This window comes from Oryx dammah, unplaced genomic scaffold, assembly GCF_014754425.2.
Source record: "Oryx dammah isolate SB20612 unplaced genomic scaffold, SCBI_Odam_1.1 HiC_scaffold_28, whole genome shotgun sequence".
Classification (NCBI taxonomy): domain Eukaryota; kingdom Metazoa; phylum Chordata; class Mammalia; order Artiodactyla; family Bovidae; genus Oryx; species Oryx dammah.
This window is the reverse complement of record NW_024070212.1, coordinates 95,662,754-95,678,224: the sequence shown is the minus strand read 5'-3', so window position 1 is coordinate 95,678,224 and position 15,471 is coordinate 95,662,754. Positions and strand designations below refer to the sequence as shown.

At 36.8% G+C, this 15,471-nt stretch overlaps 1 protein-coding gene across 2 annotated transcripts in view; it reads right to left on the bottom strand.

Moving 5' to 3' along the window:
* The window catches only part of SPATA6 (spermatogenesis associated 6), a 165,805-nt gene that overhangs the window by 100,334 nt on the left and 50,000 nt on the right, over positions 1 to 15,471 (bottom strand). For both annotated transcript variants that reach the window (XM_040231217.1, XM_040231218.1), the window contains exons 4-5: positions 3,444 to 3,485; positions 2,300 to 2,424 (exon numbers count right to left, since the gene is read on the bottom strand). In XM_040231217.1, coding sequence (XP_040087151.1) covers positions 2,300 to 2,424; positions 3,444 to 3,485 — 167 coding nt within the window. The remainder of the gene's footprint in view (positions 1 to 2,299; positions 2,425 to 3,443; positions 3,486 to 15,471) is intronic.

Here is a 15,471-nt window from a genome sequence, read left to right as displayed (position 1 = left end):
GAAACAGCTCAACTGGAATTCCATCCCCTCCACTAGCTTTGTTTGTAGTGATGCTTTCCAAGGCCCACTTGACTTCACATTCCAGGATGTCTGGCTCTAGATGAGTGATCACACCATCATGATTATCTGGGTCATGAAGATCTTTTTTTAAAGTTCTTCTGTGTATTCTTGCCACCTCTTCTTAATATCTTCTGCTTCTGTTAGGTCCATACCATTTCTGTCCTTTATTGTGCCCATCTTTGCATGAAATGTTCCCTTGGTATCTCTAATTTTCTTGAAGAGATCCCTAGTCTTTCCCATTCTGTTCTTTTCCTCTATTTCTTTGCATTGATCGCTGAAGAAAGCTTTCTTATCTCTTCTTGCTATTCTCTGGAACTCTGCATTCAGATGCTTATATCTTTTCTTTTCTCCTTTGCTTTTCACCTCTCTTCTTTTCACAGCTATTTGTAAGGCCTCCCCAGACAGCCATTTTGCTTTTTTGCATTTCTTTTCCATGGGGATGGTTTTAATCCCTGTCTCCTGTACAATGTCACGAACCTCATTCCATAGTTCATCAGGCACTCTATCTATCAGATCTAGGCCTTTAAATCTATTTGTCACTTCCACTGTATAATCATAAGGGATTTGATTTAGGTCATACCTGAATGGTCTAGTGGTTTTCCCTACTTTCTTCAATTTGAGTCTGAATTTGGTAATAAGGAGTTCATGATCTGAGCCACAGTCAGCTCCTGGTCTTGTTTTTGTTGACTGTATAGAGCTTCTCCATCTTTGGCTGCAAATAATATAATCAATCTGATTTCGATCTTGACCATCTGGTGATGTCCATGTATAGAGTCTTTTGTTGTGTTGTTGGAAGAGGGTGTTTGCTATGAACAGTGCATTTTCTTGGCAAAATTCTATTAGTCTTTGCCCTGTTTCATTCCGCATTCCAAGGCCAAATTTGCCTGTTACTCCAGGTGTTTCTTGACTTCCTACTTTTGCATTCCATATATCATGCTAATTTCCTTACTTTTATAAAGTTAGCAAAAAAAATTATTGAAAAACTTCACTTAGACAACTTTTACTTTTTTTTTCTTTGAAACAGCAGGGGCTTCACTCAGTCTCTCTTAACAGAAAGTATCTTCAGGAATAAAAATATGATTAAATCATCCAGTGAATATTGAAAAGGCTGTTAGGAAAAGATGAGAGTCGGCTATCACCTAATGCAGTTTCACTTTTAGGTGTATGGATACATATTTCCATTACATGAACATATAATAATTATTCTATCTAAACTCCTCCAACTCAACAGACATGAATTTGAACAAACTCTGGGAGTTGGTGAAAGACAGGGAAGCCTGGTCCGTGGGGTCTCAAACAGGTGGACACGGCTGAGCGACTGAACAACAAAGAACTCCTACTAATGGACATTTAAATTATTTCCATTTTCCATTATCATGAATAATGCTACATATGAACATTCCTAAGAAGGTTCTTTTAGTATGTCAGACAGAATATATCTTAAAGACATATACCTAGAAGATCAGTGCTATGAGAATCTTTGCTTTTACTAGATAATCCTGAATTACGGTTGTTCCACTTTACATGGCATACAAACATATACATTTCCACTTTTCCACACTTTTGGTATTTTTCAGATTTATTAAATTTTACCAGTCTTATAGCTAAAATGAAAATATAAAAATGAAATCATCTGTTTAAATTTGAACTTTCCTAAATGCTAATGGGATTATGTACCTTTTCAAATGTTTATTGGTCATTTTTTTTGAGAGAAAAATAAAGAGAAGAGAGACAAGGAGACAGGCCCGTGGGGAGGGGAGATGAGAGGAGAGACATCTGAAGAATATAAGGTAAAATAATACTTGTTAATTTTGGAAAGTAGATGCATGCAGCCTGGTAAATTATTTTCATTTAGGTTTCAATATGTTTACAATAACATCATAAATTCACAGGGCTCCCCCAGTGGCTCAGAGGGAGAGAATCTGTCTACAATGCAGGAATCTCAGGAGAAGCTGGTTCAATCCCTGGGACGGGAGGATCCCCTGGAGCGCATGGCAGCCCACTCTGCCGGTCTTGTCTGAAGAATCCCATGGACAGAGGAGCCTGGTAGGCTATAGTTTATAGCATCACAGAGTCGGACATGACTGAAGTGACTTAGCATAACTTCATAACACAATTATGTTTTAAACAGAATTACACTTTGAATTAGTTCTTCACATTTCAGGTACTAAGGGCTATGTGGTAGTTTTTGGCAATGATTCTGCATCACAATTTGATTCAGAAAATAGTAAGCACTTACTCGAAGGCCAGAAATCCTCCTCATGGTAACCTGGCGGTTTGAATCATGGTGTCCAGAAATTTGATTTGGACCCGGGAACATGAAATCTCGTGTATTCTCATCATATGTAGACAATGTTTCACCCACTACAAGAAAGATATCCTATGATTCAAATTATAACAAAATATGCTATTTAGAAACAATATCATCAAGTACAAATATATAATGCCTGATGCCTTAATGAAATACCTGCTTCAGGGTCATGCTTTAAAATAAAGTTATGTTAAATGAATTAACACATTTCCTTATATGAAATGTCATACATACTACTGATTCTCTCTCCTCTTTTGTAGAAAGGGGATATTCATGTAAATTTTTTATGTACCTATGAATTCCTAGGGAAAAAAAAATACCACTTTAAACATATAAAACTGGCATAATATTTACACATCTAAAACTTAATTACCTTCTCCATAATTTAATTTTATATCTTCCAATCTTTTCTACCTGCCATTATAAGACATTAGATTGCACATTGAAAAAAATATAGACATTTTTTAGAATTTGCAGTTACCAGAATTAGGTATATATGTGACACTCAAAAATTTTAGATTACTAGCTTTCAACAAAATATAGCCTCCTGTGACTCACATAAAATAAAGACTTAAGATAGATTCTTCTATGATCATAGAAATCAATAATATAAATATAACTATCCTTCAGGTTTTAACTGTACCTACCACAGGGATCTATACTGCTTAGGTACAGTTTTAATTCCCCTACATTTCTAATAACAGCCAATACACAAAACAAAGATAATGAACTACTTTATCAGTAAAAGCATACTGTTTTAGAAAAATCACAAGAACTTTTAAGATGTTAATTTTTATGAATGTCACAAAATATGCTAGGATGATACCAGGTTATTTTTCACTTTCGATTATGATTATTTATTCAATTTTACAACAACCTGTTCACTATAATTTATGTCAATCTTTCTGTATATATTATTTTGGCCTACTGACATTTTACACATAGTGGACCAATGCTAGAAACTCAACATTGCTCTTAACGTGGCAAGAAGTGGAAAAGATAACATTTTTGAAAAGTATTTCATTAAAATGGGTTCACATGTCAATTACCTTATCAAAATACAATACAGTACCTGGTGGAACTAGCTGAATCAACTCAAACAATGCTGTATCATCTGAAAGAGTAAAGAAAAATTTCCTTAAATAAATTTATAATAAATAATAACTACCTTACCACAGAAGTACATAAAAGCCAAAGTAAATGTTCAGTAGACTACATATATGTTTATACTTTAGTATACTGTGTGTATTTTTGGTTGCTCTTTATCATATAGATTTATTAATCTGTAGTAGAAATTGATCTTTTCTAGGCTTTTTCCTGATTTTAAGGCCTTAATTTTTTAGAGTACTTTTATTTAGGTTTACAACAAAATTGAGAGAGAGGGACACGGATTGCCTCTATATATCCCCTGCCCCTAAGCATGCATAGCCTCCCCGTCTATCATTCACAGGAATGGCACATTTTTTAAAACAAGCATGAACCTACACCGATACTTCATGATCGCCCAAAGGCTGTAGTTTATCTTAGGGTTCACTCTTAGTAATGTACACTCTGTGGGTTTAGACAAATGTTTGATGCTTTCGAACTGTGGTGTTGGAGAAGACTCTTGAGAGTCCCTTGGACTGCAAGGAGATCCAACCAGTCCATTCTGAAGGAGATCAGCCCTGGGATTTCTTTGGAAGGAATGATGCTGAAGCTGAAGCTCCAGTACTTTGGCCACCTCATGCGAAGAGTTGACTCATTGGAAAAGACTCTGATGCTGGGAGGGATTGGGGTCAGCAGGAAAAGGGGACGACCAAGGATGAGATGGCTGGATGGCATCACGGACTCGATGGACATGAGTCTGAGTGAACTCCGGGAGTTGGTGATGGACAGGGAGGCCTGGCGTGCTGCGATTCACGGGGTCGCAAAGAGTCGGACACGACTGAGCGACTGAACAACTGAACTGAATAATGACATTGTGTGTTAGCTGTTCAGTCGTGTCCGACTCTTTGCGACCCCATGGACTGTAGTCTACCAGGCTTCTCTGTCTACGGAATTCTCCAGGCAAGAATACTGGAGTGGAATGCCATTCCTTTTTCCAGAGGAACTTCCCAACCCAGTGATCAAACCCTAGTCTCCTGCAGTGCAGGCAGGATTCTTTACAATTTGAGCTACAGGGAAGTCCTAGATGACATTATCCATCATTACAATACCATACAGAGTATTTTTCACTGCCCTGTCCCTCTGTTCTCTGGTTATTTACCTCTCTTCTCCCACAATCCACCACCATCACAATCACTGATCTTTTCGTTGCCTCTACAAAATTTGCCTTTTCCAGGATGTCATGTACTTGAAATCACACAGTATGTAGCCTTTCAGATTGGCTTCTTTTACTTAGTAATATGCCTTTAAGGTTCCGCTGTGTGTTTTTATGGCTTGATAGCTCATTTCTTTTTATTGCTGAGTAATATCCCATTGTCTGGATATTCCACAGTTTACTCCTTCACCTACAGAAAGACATCAACTGCTTTCAAGTTTTGGCAATTATGAATAGAGCTGCTATAAATATCCATATGCAGAATTTTGTGTAGACATAAATTTCCAATTCTTTGCATAAAAACCAAGGAGCAGTATTGTCTCATCATATGGAAAGGATGTGCTAGCTTTTGGAAAAAACCCACCCCCAAACTGTCTTCCAAAGTGTCTGCACCATTCTGCATTCTCACCAGCAATAAGTAAGAGTTCCTGTTGCTCTGTATCCTCACTAGCATTTCATGTTGTCACTGTTCCAGATTTTGGCAATTCTAAGGAATGTACAGCAATCTCGTTTTAATTTTCATTTCTCTAGTGATATACAATGTGAAGTATCTTTTCACGTGCTTATTTGCCACCTGTATATCTTTGGTGAAGTGTCTATTAAGGCTTTTGACCCATTTTTTAACTAGGTTGTTTGTTTTCTTATCATTGAATTTTAAGCATTATTGGCATACTTTAGATAATAGTCCTTTATCAGGTGTGTCTTTTGCAAATATCTTCATCCAGTCTGTGGCTGGTCTTCTAATTCTCTGATTTTTCCTTTCACAGAGCAGAAGTTTTTAACCTATCAGTTTCAGCTTATCAATTATTTCTTCCATAGTTTCTTTCAAAAACAACTATGGTGTCTTTCTTGTCTCTAAAAACATATCACCATGCCCAAGATCATCTAGATTTTTCTCCTGTGCTAACGTCTAGGAGTTTTAGTTTTGCATTTTCCAGTTATGTCTATGATCCATCGGTGGTGGTGGTTTACTTGCTAAATTGTGTCTGACTCTTGTGACCCTATGGACTGTACCCCACCAGGTTCCTCTATCCATGGAATTTTCCAGGCAAGAACACTGGAGTGGGTTCCCATTTCATCCTCCAAGGGATCTTCCCAACCCAAGGATCAAACCTGTATCTACTATATTGCAGGCAGTCTCCTGCATTGCAAATGGATTCTTAACCAATTGAGTCATGAGGGAAGCTGACAGAATATACATTTAAGAGTATATATTTCCCTCTGAGTACTACTACAGCTGCATCCCACAACTTTTGTTCTATAATATTTTTATAATTCAATACAAAACATTTTCTAGTTTCTGATATGCTTTCCTCTTTACCCAGGTGTTCCTGAGAAATAAATTTAATTTCCAAACACAAGGCAATATTCTAGTTGTCTTTCTGTTACCGCTTTCTAGCTAAAATTTAACTGTACAGTGATCAGAAAACATAATGATTATGGTTCAATGCTTTGAAATTTGGGACTGAATTTGTGGCTTAAAATATGATCAAATGAAATAATTTTGTAGTTGGAAGGTGTTGATTAAGCATTTTATATATGTCCATGTAAAAACGTGGTAATCCTTTTGTCCTAATCTTCTATATCCTTATTGATTTTATGGTTGTTCTATAACTACTGAGAAAGGGGTGTTAAATCTCCCACTGCAGTTGGTTACAGTTGGTCTTTATAGCTCATTTACTTTGAGGCTACACTATTAGATCTGTTCAAACTGGAAACTCGGAGAAGGCAGTGGCACCCCACTCCAGTACTCTTGCCTGGAAAATCCTATGGATGGAGGAGCCTGGTAGGCTGCAGTCCATGGGGTCGCTAAGAGTCAGATAAGACTGAGCAACTTCACTTTTACTTTTCACTTTCATGCATTGGAGAAGGAAATGGCAACCCACTCCAGTGTTCTTGCCTGGAGAGTCCCAGGGATTGGGGAGCCTGGTGGGCTGCCGTCTATGGGGTCACACAGAGTCAGACATGACTGAAGTGACTTAGCAGCAAACTGGAAACTATTGTCTTACTAGTTAAGTTTTATCAATATGACATGAGCATTTTGTCATGTCATGACATGAGCATGATATGAACATTTTTTTCCCAACACTTATATCTAAGTCTTAAAAACTACTTGATTATGTTTTATAAATCCAGTCTGACAATGTTTATCTTTTAGCTGGAAGTTAATCCACTTATATTTAATGAGAATTACTTCTGAATCTACATCTACCTCTATCTACTTTGTCCTGCTTTGAATTTATTAAAAAGAATTATTCCAAATGTTTTCCCTGTACTGGTTTGGAGTTTTTATGCTCAAATTGTGTTTCTTTTTTAGCAATTACCCTTGAAAATATTACACGTATCCTTTTAACTTATCAAAGTTTAATGTTAACACCTTATAAAAATACCTTTTTCATTACTCCTGATATGTTGCTGTTATTTTAACTCTGTATTTTTTAACTTTCATAATTACCTTTTTAAGCAATCAATACTCATTTATATTTATTCATACAAAATGACTTTCATTTTTCTACTATCATTTGTGCATCTATGATCTTCATTTTCCTTCTGCCTGAAATATATTCTTTAGAATTTCCTTTGGTAAGCTGACTGGTGGCACACACTTTCAACTGTGTGTTTAAAGGCCTATTGTACAATCATTCTTACAAAATATTTTTTGCTTAGTGTAGAATTTGTCGTCAGTAGTTGTTTTCTTTCAGGCTATTACAGATATCCCACTATCATTTAGCTTCCACTATTGCTGCTGAAAAGTCATCTATCAAACTAACTAACATGACTTTGAGGGACTTCTGAGATGTTTCATATTTGGTTTTCTGTAGTCACCATAACTTTCTACATGTGTATTTCTTTTAATATAGACATCAAATCATAGGATAAGTAAGTCTAACACATTCCAAAAGAATATATGTTCCATTAGGAGTTTTAATTTTTGTGAAAAGTATATGGTCTGTATCTAGATTCATTCTTTTTTGAATGTGTATGTCCAGTTGCTCTAGTACCATTTACTGAAGAATCTATAATATCTTTGTTCTACAGTATTGTCTTTGCTCCTTTGTTAAAGATCAGCTGACTATATTTACAAAGGCATATTTCTGTTCTTCTCATATATTTTTATAAATATAAATTAAGTTTACTTCTTAAACAGAGTGATGGGCACAGCTGGGTATAATATACAACTCCTTAGACTTTTTAATATATCTGAAATACTTTATAATAAATTTATAAAAATAAGAATAAAATATAAATTACATCCTTTCTCCCTTCTAAGAACCCATGAATGAGACAAATCTTTTTCTTCCTTTAAATTCTGTTACTTTCAACCAAGGGAAATCTCAGTCATTTAACTCAATAACTATATGCCCAATTTATGAAGAAATAGTAAATATTCCTTGTGACTCATAAATTGGAGCTGTAATAAGGAAAAAAATAACTGATACAGCAATTTTCCTCAATGATCTGACATTGTGTTGAAAAGATAAACATTAAATAAAATAAAGAAACAAACATTTACAAACTACAACTACAACAGAGGCATTCAGGTAGTACTGTAAGAGTATTATAACAAGATAATCCAGTCAGGGAGTCAGCAAAGTCTGAAGAAGAGAAGATCTCTTTAGGACTTAACCCATAGCATGAATAACTATAAACCAGGAGTTAGGAAAGAGAAAGAAAAGAAAGAAGTTGCTCAGTCATGTCTGACTCTTTTGAGACCCCATGGACTGCAGCCTACCAGGCTCCTCTGTCCATGGAATTTTGCAGGCAAGAGTACTGGAGTGGGTTGCCATTTCCTTCTCCAGGGGATCTTCCCAACCCAGGGATCGAACCTGGATCTCCTGCACTGCACACAGATGCTTTACTGTCTGAACCACCAGGGAAGCCCATGAGAGTCAGGGGGAGTGAGAAACTAGAGATTTAAGCAGGACAAACAGGAGGTACAAAGGCTCTTAACAGAACATAGCAGGGTAATATGAGAAATTAATGGTTCAAAAGCAAACTTCTTATTCAAATCAACTTGAAAAGGTAGACACCTAAAAAATCTGCTTGAGGCAGTAGAGACCTAAGAAGATAGTATATAAATTACAAATCCGAAACTCAGTATAAGAAATAAATACAGAGAAGTAAGCCTGGTATCTGAGGCTCCTTTTCTTTTTAGGTATCTGACAGTTCTGACAGAGGTAGCTAAGAGGGTAAGAAGCAGAGTATAACTTTTTATAAGCTCATGAAGTAAAGTTACAAAAATTGGAGTATCATGACCTTGGGAAGAGATGAGAAGGGAGGTCTGCAGGTAAGAGACAATGGCCTGTAAAGTAGCTAGGCCTTCGGACTGAATCTTGAAAGGATAAACCATAAGAGTAAACTAAAAATAGATAACCCATGCTATATACTGAATGTCTGCATCCCCTCAAAATGCATAAGTTGAAATTCTACCCCACCCAAGTGTGATATTTAGAGTTAGGGCCTTTATGAGGTTATTAGGGCTAAGGCTTCATTAATGGGATTAGTGCCTATTAGTGCCACTGGTGACCAAAAGACCCCAGAGAATGTCTTTACCCTTTCTGCCACATGGGGAAACAGAGAAGATGGTCATCTATGAACAGAAAGGGGACCCTCATCAAATCTGCTGACTCCTTGATCTGGGATTTTCCAGCTTCCAGAACTATGAAAAATTAACTTCTATTATTTATAAGCCACCCAGTCTAGGGTATTTTGCTGTACCAGCCCAAAAGGACTAAGACAGTCAACAAAGAATTTAGGCTTAAATCTGAATCATCCCAAATCTTGTCTGAAATAAGTTGGTCTAGAATTCCAAGTGCCCTTCAGAAATCTTCTAAAACAATCATAAACCTTGTCTGAAGGAAAATATCTTCATAAAAGGTTTTTAATCATTTCTAAAATTTTTATATATAAAATCTGACATTTAATGAAAATCAACCAGGGATATAGGGAAAAAAAATCACTGGGATCAAAACACAAGAGAAATAACAGGAAATAAAAACAAATCAACAGGAAATCCAGAAAAAAATAGTTATCAGGCTGCAACTTAAAATATGCTTACTATGCTAAAGAAAATAAATATAAGATTGAAAATGTCAGCAGACAACTAGAAAGCATTACAAGAACCAAGTGGAAAATATTTAACTAAAAAATAAAATAACCAAAAATTAACCATAACCAAGTATCTACTAACAGATTATAAATTATTCCAGAGAGAATTATGGAATTGGAAGACAAAAGCATCTTGAGAGAAGCACAGAAAACCAAAAAGATGGAGTAACAACAAAAAGAAAAAAAAAAAAAAGAACAGAGTAAGAACAATGTGTAACTGGATCTGTAAAAAGAGAGAAGAAAAAAGGAGAAAAATATTTGAAAAGCTAATATCTGAGAATTTATCTTAAGAAAGACATCAAGATACAAATCCCAAGAGAACAAATTTTAACACACACACACACACACAAAGCTGAGTACACTGAAGTAAAGCTACAGGAAAACAGATGTAAGAGAATACATTAAAAGAAGCCAGCAGAAAAAGTAAAAAATACCTTCAAAGAAGTAACAATAAAATTAACAGATGATTTCTCATCAGAAATTAAGGGAGCAAAAAGATAATGGAATAGTGTTAATATTTTCTAAGTGCTGGATGACACTAATACCAACATTCAGTACATGTGTAACTGAATCACTTTGCTGTACACCTGAAACTAATACAACAGTGTTAATCAACTATACTCCAATATAGAATTTAAAAAAATATCCTTCAGAAAAGGTGAAATAAAGACATTTTCAGAGAAATAAAAATCAAGATAATCTATCAACAAAAGACTATAAGAAAGGAATCGTGAAAAGATATTCCTTAGAAAGAAGAATAAATCTAGAAGATTTTCAAAAAATGAAAGGAAATAAAGAACAACCAAAAAGACAAAATATAAAGTGAACTAAATGATGCCTATATAATCACAGCAATACTATTTTGTGTGGTTTAATTGCACACTAAATTAAAATGCATAACTAAAAATAATATATTATCTAGAAGGGTTACAAATAAAGTGAACCATGAACTTCCAGATGTTCAAGCTGGATTTCAAAAAGGCAGAGGAACCAGAGATCAAATTGCCAATATCTGTTGGATCACAGAAAAAGCAAGTGAATTCCAGAAAAACATCTACTTCTGCTTCATTGTCTACACCAAAACCTTGGACTGTGTGGATCACAACAAACTGGAAAATTCTTCAAGAGATGGGAATACCAGACCACCTTCCCTGCCTCCTGAGAAATCTATATGCAGGTCAAGAAGCAACAGTTTGAACTGGACATGGAACAACAGACTGGTTCCAATTTGAGAAAGGAATACATCAAGGCTGTATATTGTCACCTTGCTTATTTAACTTACATGCAGAATACATCATGCAAAATGCTAGACTAGATGAAGCACAAGGTGGGATCAAGATTGCAGGGAGCCATCTGTAGTCTTTGGAGAACTGTCTGTTTAGGTCTTTTTCCTACTTTTTGATTGGGTTGTTTGATTTTCTGGTATTGAGTTGTATGAGATGCTTGTATATTTTGGAAATTAATCCTTTGTCAGTTCTTGTAAAGATCCTCATTATTAGAGAAATGCAAATTAAAATTACAATGAGATATCACCTCACACTGGTTAGAATGGCCAGCATCAAAAAGTCTACAAACAATAAATGCTGGAGAGGGAATGGAGAAAAGGGAACACTCTTGCACTGTTGGTGGGAATGTAAATTGATACGGCCACTACGGAAGACACTATGGACATTCCTAAAACTCTAGGAAAAACCCACCATGTGATCCAGCAATCCCACTCCTAGGCATATACCCTGAGGAAACCAAAATTGAAAAATATACATGTACTCCAATGTTCATTGCAGCACTATTTACAATAGAACATATTTACAATATGTTTACAATAGAATATATTTACAATAGCTAGTAAGCAACTTAGGTGTCCACCAAAAGATGAATGGATAAAGAAGTTGTGGTATATATACACAATGGAATATTACTTAGCCATAAAAAGGAATGCATCTGAGTCAGTTCTAGTGAGGTGGATGGACCTAGAGCTTATTATACAGAGTGAAGTGAGTCAGAAAGACAAAGATAAACATTGTATACCAACACACATATATGGAATCTAGAAAGATGGTACTGATGAACTTGTTTGCAAGGCAGCAATGGAGAAACAGATACAGAGAACAGACTTATGGACACAGGGAGAGGGGAACAGAAGCTGAGATGCATGGAGAGAGCAACATGGAAACTTACATTATCATATGTGAAATAGATAGCCAATGGGAATTTGCTGTATGTCTCAGGGAATTCAAATGGGGCTTTTATCAACCTAGCGGGATGGGATTGGGGGAGAGGTGCAAGGAAGGTTCAAGAGAGGGGACATATGTACGCCGATGGCTGATTCATGCTGATGTTTCACAGAAAACAACGAAATTCTGTAAGGCAATGATCCTTCAATTAAAAAATTAAATTAAATAATTATTTTAAAATGTGCAAAAAAAAGTTTGCAGAGAAAAATATCAATAACTTCATATATGCAGATGACACCACCCTTATGGCAGAACACGAAGAGAAACTAAAGAGCCTCTTGATGAAAGTGATAGAGACTGAAAAAGCTGGCTTAAAATTCAACATTCAAAAAATCAAGATCATGGCATCCTGTCCCATCACTTCATGGCAAATAAATGGGGTAACAATGGAAACAGTGACAGACTTTATTTTCTATGGGCTCCAAAATCTCTGCTAATGATGACTGCAGCCAGAAATTAAAAGACACTTGCTCCTTGGAAGAAAAGCTATGACCAACCTAGACAGCATATTCAAAAGCAGAGATATTACTTTACCAACAAAGGTCCGTCTAGTTAAAGCTATGGTTTTTCCAGTAGTCATGAATGGATGTGAGAGTTGAACCATAAAGAAAGTTGAGCACAGAAGAACTGATGCTTTTGAACCATGGTGTTGGAGAAGACTCTCGAGAGTCCCTTGGACTGCAAGGAGATCAAACCAGTCCATCCTAAATGAAATAAGTCCTGAATATTCATTGGATGGACTGATGCTGAAGCTGAAGCTCCAATACTTTGATCGACTGATATGCTCTGACTTATTGGAAAAGACCCTGATGCTGGGAAAGGTTGAAGACAGGAGGAGAAGGGGATGACAGAGGATGAGATCATTGGGTGGCATCACTGACTTGATGGACATGAGTTTGAAAACCTCTGGGAGTTGGTGATGGACAGGGAAGTCTGGCGTACTGAAGTCCATGGGGTCACAGAGAGTTGGACATGACTGAGCGACTGAACAACAACAATCTTATCGTATATACTTAGTAATTTTATCTCCTCTTTTTCAGTTTTTATGCTTCTAATTTCTTCTTTTGTCTAACTGCATTGGCTAGTACCTCCACAACAATTTTAAAGGATCATCTATTTTCTCTAATTTTTTTAGCCATGCTGCATGGCTTGTAGGATCTTAGTTCCCTGACTAAGATTGACCTCAGGCCACCACAATGAACACACTAAGTCCTTACAACTGGAGCATCAGGGAATACTCAGAGATTATTTAGTTTCTAAGATCTCTTCCCACTCTGAGAGTCTAGATTTTACCTGAAGTAGAAAAGGGTCTAGGAAATTCACCTGCATGGGGTCTGAGCTTGAAGTTCTAGTTCTCTTTCTTCTTCATTGCACATATTCAGCACTTTTCTGGCAATACCAAAGACCACAGATACTAATTTCATCACCATCCTACTATGTTTTGTGCCTAAACTGGCCTTATTGGCTCATGTTGGTCCATAAGAACAGAGGAAGGAAGGCAAGCAGAGTTCCTAACTCTGGTTCTAATGTTCACATAATCTATAACCATGAACACTAGCAGCTGTTCACTGTACCTCAATTTCTGCATCTTTAAAAGTGGCTGTTGGATGAGAGAAAACAGACATAGCTTTAAGTTTTCCATGATTTTGTCTCATATTCTGTTAAAATAAATCCCTTCATCTTCTGCAAACAGCTTCTTGCTTGGGCCTTGATGTCAGTACTTGTTATTGTATAGATATCCTTGTGTACTGTATAGATATACTTGTTACTGTATAGGTATACTTGTTACTATAATCTGGCTAGAAAGTATGTCTGTCTGCCTATGACCACATTGAGGACATGGACCGAGTCTGACTCCATTCCATCATCTCTTTCTTGTTTTACTACAATAGCTTCTGACCTGGTTTCCTTTCTGCTTCAGAGCAATCTTTTAAAATGTAAACAAATAATGGCGCTTCTTTAACTGAAACTGCTCTATCCTTCCCTATCACTCACAGGACAGACTCCAAACCCCTTCATATATTATAAAAGGCTCTGTATGATCTGGCCTTTGCTCAGTCCCTGCCTACTCTCAGCTCTCACAACTTCTGGTCTGATACTCTATACTTCAGTCCATGGAGCTGCCTGGAGTACTTCAAACCTCTAGGCTTGTGACTTTCATCTCCATATTTACATATAATGAATATCTCCTCTGCCTGAAATACAAGTTCTCTTTATCTGAGTAACCCTGAGACAACCTTAAGACTAAAGGCAAACTAAGGAGATGCTCACTAGTTCCATATCCTTTTCCTGGACCCTGGACAACATCTCTCAGTTTCCCTTGGTATTTGGTTGGGATCAAAAGGGATGTGGGCAGTGGTAATAAGTGCCACTTCCAGGCCTGGTTATCAAACACATACACAATTGCCCACATTCTTGCTCTTGGGCATGGAAGCTACATATAAAATCAATGGTATTTTAATAAGGAAAAAGGCTAGTTCACCAGGTCAACACTGGGAGGAAAACTGCCAGACAAGTCACTTGACCTGCATCAGACTGTAATGAACCTTTACTGTATTAAGCCATTGAGATTTGGGGACTGTTTATTATAGCATCTAAAATTGTTCACCTGACTCGTACAAAAATATTAATTCAAATAGCCATTTTTATCCCTCAGGGATGAGTGAACAGCCTCCTGTGTGCTCTCACAATTCTCTCTCCTGGCACTGACCACATGGTATAATCAGGCTTTGCTTATTTTCATCTCCCATTAAAATGTGAACTCTTTCAGGGAAGGAACCATACATTCTTGGTTTTCTAAATTCACAGGACCAGAGCAAGCCCTGGTACATAGTAGGTTATCACTGGAAGTTTAGTGGGAGAATGAATAGATAATGAGTCAATTAACTGATGGAAGACTGAGTAAAATAAATGAACGAACAGCTGCATCTGAACTTTTTCACAGCAGTTAAATGACGTACTTTTTTTGTGGCTATGTTAGATCAGAGGGAGTGCTGCTAATGCAGGGACCTTAATCATGTGACGATGTGAGAGTTGGACTATAAAGAAAGCTGAGCACCGAAGAACTGATCCTTTTGAACTGTGGCACTGGAGAAGACTCTTGCAAGTCCCTTGGACTGCAAATGACCGAAACAGTCAATCCTAGAGGAAATCAGTCCTCAATGTTCATTGGAGGGACTAATGCTAAAGCTGAAGCTCCAATACCTTAGCCACTTGATGCAAAGAACTGACTCATTGGAAAAGACCCCAATGCTGAGAAAGATTGAAAACAGGAGGAGAAGGGGACAACAGAGGATGAGATGGTTGGATGGCATCACCAATTTGGTGGACATGAGTTCGAGCAAACTCCAGGAGTTGGGGATGGACAGGGAAGCCTGGCATACTATGGTCCATGGGGTCACAAAGAATTGGACAGGATTGAGCGACTGACCTGAACTGAAAAAGTCAAGAAGGCAAGT